Raw genomic sequence first — 10,943 nt, 5'->3', positions numbered from 1 at the left:
GAACTGAAGTAATAGAGTTGTTAAGTAAAAGTACTTTTTTTTTTATAATAAGGGTCCGTTTATTTCGCTATTTCAAGTTGATATGTAACTTTATGTGAGAATTTTTTACTGTAGTAAAAAAGTTAGATGTGACTGTTTCTGAGAGTTTTTTACTGTAGTAAAACTCGAATCGGTAAAATGAACAATATCTAAGTATTTGATTCAATTTCAAGTACTTACGAGTGAATTTTCCCGAAGGAAAAAAAAAAAACAAAAACCCCACTTTATAGAGCCTAGAGAATAGGAAAACCTGCTTTATAATTATTTCGACTGTCGCCTGTCACTTGTTTCAACCACGAAATAACACAATTTTTTTTTTCCCAAAAGTTTGAAGTTGCGTATTCACGAATGGGTCAATAACTGATTGTACACTTCAAATGACAATTTCTTTTCCACTAATATAAACGCTCGGTCTTAATCACCAGTATTTCATCGATACTCTATTGGTAAGATCACCATGCCTAGTGTCATTGCAAGCATAGTCTATACTGTATTGGTAAATTCACATCTTACTTTGAGGTGAGATGTAGAGTTCAAATTCCCCACCTCAAGTTAATAATAATAACAATAATAAATAAATAAATAAGAGAAAAATCACCATACCTAGTTCCTTGGTTCCGAGATAAAAGTATGCTCTTAGGTTGCTTAATTATAAAAAGTAAGTTTCCCTAGTTTTAGAAAAGAGCATAAAATGGTATATCAACCATGTAAAAGTTCTAGGAAGATGAATACTTCACAGAATGTAAGACGAATATAGCAAGTTCCAATATAAGATCACTACATCAACTCCTTCAAAATTGACACTTCATATATACAAATGACGAGAAGATTCAGTAAAGATTTCTATAAATCCTTTAAAGAAGCTGCAGCAAACATAATAAGTAATAACACCTACCAAAAATACAAACCAAACCTGTGGCAGACTCAATTCGACTCTCTCTCTCTCTCTCTCTCTCTCTCTCTCTCTCTATATATATATATATATATATACACGTTAGAAAATTTGAAGTAAATCACTTGGTCAAAAAGATTCACTTTCTGAAGAGAACAGCTGCCACTGAAAGGGAAGAATCGTGCTCTTTATTCTATTGAATCTTTACTTTCTTCAATCTGGACACTAGAGATTCTACAGACTTTTGTATTCTGTTGCTGTCTGTCTGCTTGACCTCCTGAGACACCTCTCGCAATCTCTCAACCCCGCGACCCAAATTGGCAATGGATGGAGCAGCAGGAAGAGATTCAGCTACACACTCAATCCCATCTCCATAAACAAGCAACCCCGAGCACGTTGCGACACTACACCCGAACGTTGCCCATGGTAGGAAACCTATTGGCCGGACCTGACGTTTTCTCATTATTTCATAGAATGCTGTTCTCATGGCTGAGAGGCTGGTTTTCTCAGCTGAGGCTATGACACCATGGGCAACAGCACGGATCTTCTCGGCAGAAGCAGTTACTTTCAAAGCTGATGATGTTTTGACTCCAGAAATAAGTTTCGATGGACCCAGAGTTTTTCCAAGGGCCAATCCCATTGCTTTCTGTGATTGGGTTAGGAAGATTTTGAGTGAAGCAGGGACATTGAAGGTTACAGCCTTCATAAAAGTTGATGCCGGGACAACTTTAGAGAGAGATGAAACTCCCAAAACTGCTGTTGCCCCTGCTCCCACTGCCACCACGGGTTTACCAGTCAACAAATGCTTTCGGTCCGCTTGATTTGGCACCTCTCCATCACCATCCTCGCCCTCATAAAGCTGTCCGATCAAATCCTTAACTTTTAAAGGAACTGGATGGTTCCAGTGTTTCCTAAGACCTGCTAAGCTACTGGCGTCCACTACTGCAACTATGGTCTTGAACTTCTTAGTCTGGGCACGAAGCGCTTGTGCAAAGAGTACCTGTGATTTTTCCTCAACTGAAAGGTCAGAGAACTCGGTTTTAACCAAGTTGGGATTTCCTATTTTGTTGATTGGCAGTCTACCAGCATTGTTCAGAGCAATTCTCAGCCCCTCAACTGCAATTCGGAAGGTATAAACCTCAGATATGATTTTGTTATCCACAGCTTCCCCCTTGTTTACATCATATAGCATCTTCTGAGCACGAGCTAGAGCCCTTCCAATTGATGGGAGATCCACAAATATATTGTGTAGATCAACAAGCAATGGATAAACGGACTGAGCAAATGGTGGAGCCTCGTAATTGTCTTGCGGCTGAATTTCCTTTTCAGTAATTGACCTTGATGGACTTAATCTTGATATTGACATCTCCAAGTGCGGTGATAACAGCTTCACCATTTGTGACTGAATATCATTAGTCAAGAAAAGCCTCCTTGAACTCAACGTAACAGCTGAACCAAAAACTTTCTGTGGAACCAAACTACTAACCAACCCTTGGAACTTGTTCACCACATCACTTTCACCGGATGTATCATCATCTCCCCCAAAACCTTTCAAACATGATGATTCAATCACCAAGAATGACGAACCAACCTCTTGAGCCGCCTTCTTGGCTGCCAAAAGATGTCCATGGAAACTAATGCCAAAAATCTCTCGCAAAACCAAATTGCCAGCTACATCCTCATACTTCTCCTTGTTAACCTTATCCAAAAAACATCTTCTCAGAACTTCAAACGACGAAGTGGGAAGGGGATTCTCAACACCATCAGCTAATTCACCCTCTTCGGTGAGTATTTCGGTCCCGTGAGAAAGCACCTGGGCAACCACGGCTTCAGGCCTAATCTCCCTAATCAAACACACGACATCTGAAGTTGACCGCTCAGATAAACTCTGAGCAGAGAGGATGTATATCACAGATTGAGTTTCTTGATCCTTAACGGCATAAACAAACTGTTTCGTGCAATCAGGTATCGGAAGTTTTCGAACTAATTCACGGGACGCTCTTAGGTCATCGAATTTAAGCGCCGAAAAGGGCCAAACATTTTGCAGGTTCCAGACAAATCCAAGTGCCATCACATCACCCCAAGATCAAATAGCTTGTTTGGTCACAAAGAAAACCACAATGAAAGTACAACCAATTACGCGAAATGGTTTTCTATTGTGAAAATTAAACACGAAAAGAACTTTCTAGATGAACGAGATAAAAGAAAACTTCAAGATTTCACAGTCCTATCCACCTTCTTTCTTCATTTCTGAACAACCAAACAAGAAAACAAGGAAAAAACCCAATTCAGACCCTAAAGTTCCACCCTTTATCTAAATCAATTCAAAATTAATATATTGTAAGGCAGAATCGAAACCAAAAAGTAATTTATTGCTTACCCAGATGAACAGGACTACACGAATTCCCCAATTCCGCATTCGATCTGGCAATCTGATCCTTTCTTCTTTTCCAATTAACAAAACGCAAAACGAAGCAAAAACCCGCCTTAAACCCTAAAACCCCAATACAATCAGTGGCGTATCCAAATACAAAAGGAGATCATAATGAAATACCTGAATTTGTATCTAGAATTGCAATAGTAACTTTAGGGCACACAAAATTTTCCCAGGATAATGGAACCCAAAACAGAAATCTCGGGATGTTGAGATGGAGAGAAAAATTCCAAATTCCAAATTAAAAAAAAAAAAAAGGAAAGTAAAGGTTTTGGTACTTGGCCGCGTTTTGCTGTTACTTTTTCTCTCCGAAGAATTATCTGTTGTGCTGTTGTTTTTTGTTTTTTTTTTTTTTTTGGCGGTTTCATTAATATCTTGCACTTGTTGTGTGGCACGTGCGATGAAAACTCATTGGACGAAAATGCCCATGCTTGCCCTTGTTTATTACCAACTGCCCAGCCTGGACTTGACTGCGTACGTGAAGCAGCGCGCAGTGGAGTGTGGCCCACTCCGGCAGAGGTTACTGTAGCCGAATTTTTTATTACTCATTGATTTCACCGATTTAACTTTTCAGTTTTAAGTTTCTACAGTAAAATACTCTTAAAAAATAACATATCTAATTTTTTCTACTAAAAAATTTTAAAAAATGACACATCTCAATTCGAATTAAAAATTCAAATCTGCAAAGTGAACGAGGCATTAGAGTGTTTGATACGAAGATTCATATCATGATTTGAATTATAATTCGTGGTTCGTTACAGTATTTTTTTTTATAAAAAATACACATAAATAAAAACTAATTCTGAATTATGGTTCCACGAAATTTCACGTGGAATTTGTGTCTCACCTGTGAAATAAAATATGCCGTTCTAATTAGCATGTTGGAAATTTTGATTGTTTTTTATTTTTGTCTATAAAATTCTCCTTTCTTTCAGTTAAATAAAAAAAAAAAGAGATGAAAACAACGTCTATTATAAGAAAAAAATGGTGAGAACAACCTCTATTTTTTTATACTCTATAATATCCTTTTAATTTTTGTAATAATATCCTTATTTATTTACTTAATTAAGACTTGAGTACGAGAAGTCTGACCGAGCATACATTAACCATTTCAGGAGCTTATTAGTTACTTAACACCCTACTCTACATTAATATTCTGGACTGTTATGCACCAGAACGTTTTTTCAGATGATTTTTTGCTTTAATTATTATGATTTTGTTTAATTAGAAGTCGAATATCTTAGATGGTGTTATTTATTTTAGTGGTCAACGTTTTGTCATCGCTCAGCAACCCCCTCTAACATTTTCTTTTTTTGTATACTAGGTCTTGGAGAAATTGGATCTTTATTAGCAGATTATCTTATTACGTTTGGTTGGAGGATTCAAACCATGTGATTTGAACCATTTTCGAATTACGTGAATTTTTTGTGAGAGAAAATACTGTAACGAACCATGAATCATGATTTGAATCAGGGAACGAATCTCTCTACCAAACATGCTCTTAGTTTCTTGGTCAATATTTGTCAGCGCTCAGCAACTTCCTTTAACAAAAATAAAAAATAAAAAAGGGAGCATTTACCAAATAGCGGGATGTAAGTGTGCGTTGTCGTCGTGTTTTTTCTTTTTCTTTGCTTTTTTTTTTTACGTTAGGATTTTCACTGAAGGCTCTAACGAAAAAGGAGGGCATCGCCCCAGTGCCACAAATTGTTCTAGCGGTTAGAATACTTAGGCATCTTTCAAACATGTTAAATGGAAAAAGACACATCTCCAATATAAATACTAATATCAACATGTATATTTAATAGTAAAAAGTGTGATCAAATATTATTTTTATTTATTTTCCAATGCATAAATGTTATTTTATATGCTAAATCTATTTTTTACCTTTATCAATCGCGAGTATAATTTTTCCATTTAAACTATATCGTTATGATATTTTCATTATAAGTGCAGTTGTTTATTTATCTGCTACACTGCTTCATAAAATTCTTAGACATCGGCCATCGCTAATATATAAGTTTTTAGCGATGCTAAAGAAGAAAAAAATGGGAAGAATATACAAACCACCAAACACGTTATGTAATTCCTTTTTGCGCCTTGTGGAAGAAACTATAACAATATGTTTTTTGTTAGTTAGAATCGTTATATATGTAGATAACTCTGAAGATTTTAAAATAATTGAAATAAATAGCAAGATTTTAAAATATTTGAAGTTTAATAACTACATAATTTATCTAATAAATTTACTCTTTACTGTTATATTTATTTAAACTATTTTTAAGACTCACAGTTTACTTCAATTATTTACCGTAAATTGCTATTTACATCTTGCTCCCTAAACTAAATAGAACTCAGGATAAGACTAGCTGTAGGAGTACAAGGCCGGTCACTACTCACTATCCCTTATGAATGACACCAAGAGAAGCCAAAATTAAATAAAGAGGATCATTTACAGCCAGCCTGCCATATATGTATGTGTATATATATCTATCTCTAAAGAGAATACCCCTCATCACGCGAGTCCTCCATTTCATTTTTATTCAACACCCCTAAATATTGTGGAAAATCTAAAACATGTTGGAACTAAAACAATGAACCAATTGAGAATTGAAGCATATGCAAGTGGTTACTTCGTGGAAACCCATCGGTAATCACCGGAATCCGTCTATGGCCAATCGGAGTCTAGAGAACCTGCAAAAGGAAGAAGAAGTTGGCAAGAGGAGCTATTGAGTTCCTCCCTATCTCTCCCTCTCTGCCCCCTTTCACGTCTCAACACACACCCACACAAGCACAAACATACATAACTAAAGAAGGGGTGCTGCCTCTCTTAAACCAAATCAATTGGGCACTAAGGGCTTTTAACCAATATTCATTGGAAATGATATCTAGTCTAATGGGCTGGCCAAATATTATGAGATAGAGGGAGTTTATATGCCTCAAGCGAGTTAATAGAACAAGTGTTCATCCCATTATAGACCGATATTTAACATACATGCATGTGTTAATTCACATTAACATAGTTGTCCATAAGATTCTTTAATTAATTACAGAGTTAATTATTATGATTATGGAAGTCCACATAAAAATATTCCAACAGTCTCCCACTTGGATGACATAATCATACAACAGACATTCACTCATCACATCATAAGTATCAACTAAGAATCTCACATAATAAATACAAGCCCAAAACAATTATGCATAATAACGTATCGACATGATACAATCATTATACATAATTAGGGGCTAGAGATTCATCAAAGCATGACGACAACTTTAATATATGGATCAAGAACTACCGAATGTCTCATTTTTTCCTATCACTTATCAACCAAAAAGTGTGTCAACACAATATCACACATAAAGTTACAAGATCCATAAATACGCATGTATTATTTGAGGCATAAGAAATCCTTATCAATAACAACATGTCACACACAAATGACAGTAAACTCCCATTAACTCAATACAACTACAGGTTTCTTACAGTCCCGAGTGGGATGTGTGTTCTTAAAACACCTTATAGGTAAGCTATTAGTGGAACTGCCAACATGTTGTTTATATGCGTGTTTTTAATAACAATGAGGCTTTTCACAATTTCTCTTTACAAAATAGAACACAATATCATTATGCTTGAGCGGATAATGCTCCTGGTGTTCTAAGAGAAATATGTTATTATGAAACTTTCACAACACAGCTTCAGTTGGTCCGGAAATGGAGTGAACTACTCCTAGTGCTAAAACAAGGCACAATCACATCATACAAATAGCCTTACGATACGCCACATACTCCGCATCACAGTCAATGACACTACAAGTGTCTATTTGACACTTTTCAACAAAGTAGTTCATCCTTTTATCATTTATGCAGCCTACATAATCAGCATCACGAGATCTAACTACAACAAAATTGTTGATTCGCCGATACACAACTATTTGGTACTTCATTCTCAGTTAATTCAGTAATAATAACAGCAATCACTCAAGTACTGAATCTGCACGTCAACAACAAACACAATAATAAGACACGTGCATACTTGAGCATACATCAGGCTGTTAAATACGTAAGCATAAGGAAAAATTTTATCTGATCTCTCTTACTTCACCGTAAGGACATTACACCTTTGAGAGTTTGTCACTTTAACTACAATGCTTACTAGGAGAACAAGAATGCATATTGAACCTGTTCGAAACAAGAACAATATAGGTTCTCTGAGATGATTAAAAAATGCACTTATCCTTGTCACGGAGAATCTACATGCCTAGAATATAAGAGGCTTTTTCAAGATTCTCAAACCAAAGTGACTAGGCGACATGCTATACGTCTCAACCAATAGGTCATAATCATTAGGCGTGAGCAAGTTGTCAGCGATATAAAAACATAAACATGCAACTCCTCTTACTGACCTTACACATATGCATTTATCAACAACGTTCTCCATAAAGTTAATTTTAGTGACTGCCTCATTCTAAAATTGAGACATTATTGCCTCGGTGTTATCCATATACTCCCACTCATCATAGAGTTTCTCAACACATTAGTGGAGTTAAGAAATGCATCCATTCTCAAGGCTATGTCCATTTCATCATTAACAGATTCATAAAGAGATTCATACCATATATAATGGCTTGTCCCATTTAACGTCAAGACTCGGAGATGTAAGGATTGCTAAAGGCTAAAGAAAATAACATGGGCAACCAACAATAGGCATGTAAAACAAGATTATGCAATTTTCCCTTTACTTAGCCTTCCCAATGATCCAAGCCAATATGATCATTGTGTGCTAGAGTCCATTGAGCAAGAATAAAACTCTTTCGCAGGTAAGGACAATTCATCAAACATCACAACCAAATGCATCAATCCACCACCGATAGGGTAGTAAAGATTATGCGGTTCATGACATCCAACAAACTTCCTTCACCGCTCTAAGCATCCTACCAAACAATTAATTATCGATAGGATAATTTAATTGCCCGTATGGATCTTAACAATATGGTAAATGCATATCTTTATCCTTAACACTCTAATATATTATTTGACCATAATATGAGTTTAGTGATTATGCAAGTCCACTCATAATCATTCACAATATTCTCCCACTTGAACTGCATAATAAAAAATATGGTACTCATATAATACAAAATGTTAAATAAAATATGTAACCAAAAACATGGATAAAGACAACAAGCTTAAGCTCCAACAAGACTCAAGTGTCCTACCAAGCAATAAAACTATCGATAGGATAATTCCATTACCTGTATGGACTTTCGGAACATAATCAACAAATTAAGTTTATCCATCTAATCCCACAATTTATTATTTGATAATAATATGTGAGTGAGTGATTATGCTAATCCACAAAAGAATGTTTCTAATTTTTCCCATTTGGATAGCATAATCAAAACACATGATACTTACATAAAACAAGATATCAAATAATAATGATAGCAATAATAAATAAATTATGGATAAACTTGTAGCTTAAGCTTTATAATAGCACATGAGCTTCTAATTAAAATTTTTAATCTCACTTTAACACAAAAGAGACCATGTGTGCCTATACAAATACTTAGGCATTAAAACATTGAATGCAAAATGGGCATTTTAAAATTTGAACAAACATCCATATTATATGTCTAAATTTTATTTACCAAAATATCAAACTATGTGGGAGAAAAAATAAAATATGACCATATAATATGGAGTAACAAACATGCCTCAAAATTTTAGGTCTCAAAATAGTGAGAATTAAAACTAGCCAAAAAATATATGAAAATCATTACAATAAACAAATATTTAAATAAAAATATTTTTTAGTAGCTCATGTGCATCCATGTAAGGAGTGTGTGTATCCCAATGCCTTTTTTTAAAAGAAAATGCTAAATTTTGTGGAAGAGCTCTGTCACATACGCAGACAATTTGACATGTTTAGACTCACGACAGACGAGTACATAAACATTCACTATTGTCGAATTCTCACAATTAAAATTTACTATGCCATACAAAATCAAACAATACAATTAAAACTTTATGGTATTTAATCATCAAACAAATTATATGCAAAATGCTCAAGAAAAATTTGTTTGAAAATTGTGAGAATTAGCCACCCATAAAAATATACAATCAATAATATAAAAATATTAAAAATATAATTTTATGGTGGCCCAAACCCAAAATAAATCTTTGATTGGGTAGGAAATGAAAAATGGAGCACAACGGTGAAAGCGGCGGTCAAAATGGACTTCAGATGTGTTCGTACGGACTGGTCAAAGTTTGGTCAAAACTAATTTTTTTGTCCCTAGAAATGACATGTCGTTTTGCTGATATAGAAAAATGACGTCATTTTTATCAAAACGACACAAAACTAAAATTATCAAACAACATGTCGTTTTTAACCTAAAATTAAAACACAGTGTCGTTTTTATCGTCCCTAACCTCAAGCCGGGTCAATAACGACCCGAACAGACCCGTGACCCGACCCGGCAATATCTTGGCCTCCTGAACTTCATTTTTGACAATTCAAAATGGGGTTTTTTTTTTTTTTTTTTTTTTTTTTAAATTTCATCCTCTTTTGATCCATAAATCTAAATGACCCAAAACACTCAAAATTTCAAACGAAAATGAAAACCCATTCCGGCCATTTTTCAAGCTTCAAACACGAAAAATTGGCCAAATCGCCTCACGAAACTTAGAAAAATTATCACCCATAAATCATATTCAAAGTGGGTAACCTCAAAGAATTATTTCTCTGAGCTAAAACATGGATTCAAAATTTTGAGTTTTGTTCCACCGAAAATAGAAAAGATCCAAAAATGCACAGCCTCAAAACTCAAATTGGAGGCTCTGATACAAATTGTTGGAACTAAAACAATGAACCAATTGAGAATTGAAGCATGTGCAAGTGGTTACCTCGTGGAAGCCCATCGAAAATCACTGGAATCCGTCTATGGCTGACCGGAGTCTATGGAGAACTTGCAAAAAGAAGAAGTTGGCAAGAGGAGCTATTGAGCTCCTCCCAATCTCTCCTTCTCTGCCCCCTTTCACTTCTCAGCACACACCCACACAAGCACAAGAATATATATGAGGAAACAAATTATTTTAGAAGGGAAATTAAAATAAAAATTATTAAACTAAACTAAATAGACTAAAATAAAATAAATTTAAAATGAAAGGTATCCATTAAAATTATAAATAAAGTAAAATAATATAAAATAAATTAAAAATCTCAAAAAACTAAACACTTTAAATGCACAAAAATAATAAAATTTCTCTATTTTTTAATAGAGTTATAACAAGCGGATGTAAGATTTCTAGGAAAGTTCATTTTATGACCCATAACTTAGCTAATTAGTGCCTTAAGTGTAATGCCTTAAGATCTTGGCCATCGAAGGCTAGAATCTGACAGCTTCCAATGTGAGTTTAACTCTTTTCTGGCTTTGTTAGGGGCTGAATTTCATTTTGAAATTTCAATTTTTTTTTTTGTTCGTTTCGCAGATTCGAGTTTTTAATTCGAACTGAGACGTAACATTTCTTAAAGCTTTTAAATGTATAAATCTAGAACTGAAAACTTGAATTGGT

At 34.8% G+C, this 10,943-nt stretch overlaps 1 protein-coding gene across 1 annotated transcript; it reads right to left on the bottom strand.

Annotated features, from left to right (window-relative positions):
- Nucleotides 1–806: 806 nt before the first annotated feature.
- Nucleotides 807–3,662, bottom strand: LOC21406146. Its single transcript, XM_010112245.2, has 2 exons — nt 3,312–3,662; nt 807–3,181 (listed from the first exon to the last, which is right to left on the bottom strand). The coding sequence occupies exon 2, from the start codon at nt 3,000–3,002 to the stop codon at nt 1,125–1,127; it is 1,878 nt and encodes a 625-aa protein (XP_010110547.1). The 5' UTR covers nt 3,003–3,181; nt 3,312–3,662; the 3' UTR covers nt 807–1,124.
- Nucleotides 3,663–10,943: the final 7,281 nt, after the last annotated feature.

The sequence above is a fragment of the Morus notabilis genome, unplaced genomic scaffold, assembly GCF_000414095.1.
Source record: "Morus notabilis unplaced genomic scaffold, ASM41409v2 Scaffold135, whole genome shotgun sequence".
NCBI classification, from domain to species: domain Eukaryota; kingdom Viridiplantae; phylum Streptophyta; class Magnoliopsida; order Rosales; family Moraceae; genus Morus; species Morus notabilis.
This window is presented reverse-complemented; position numbering and strand designations above follow the sequence as displayed.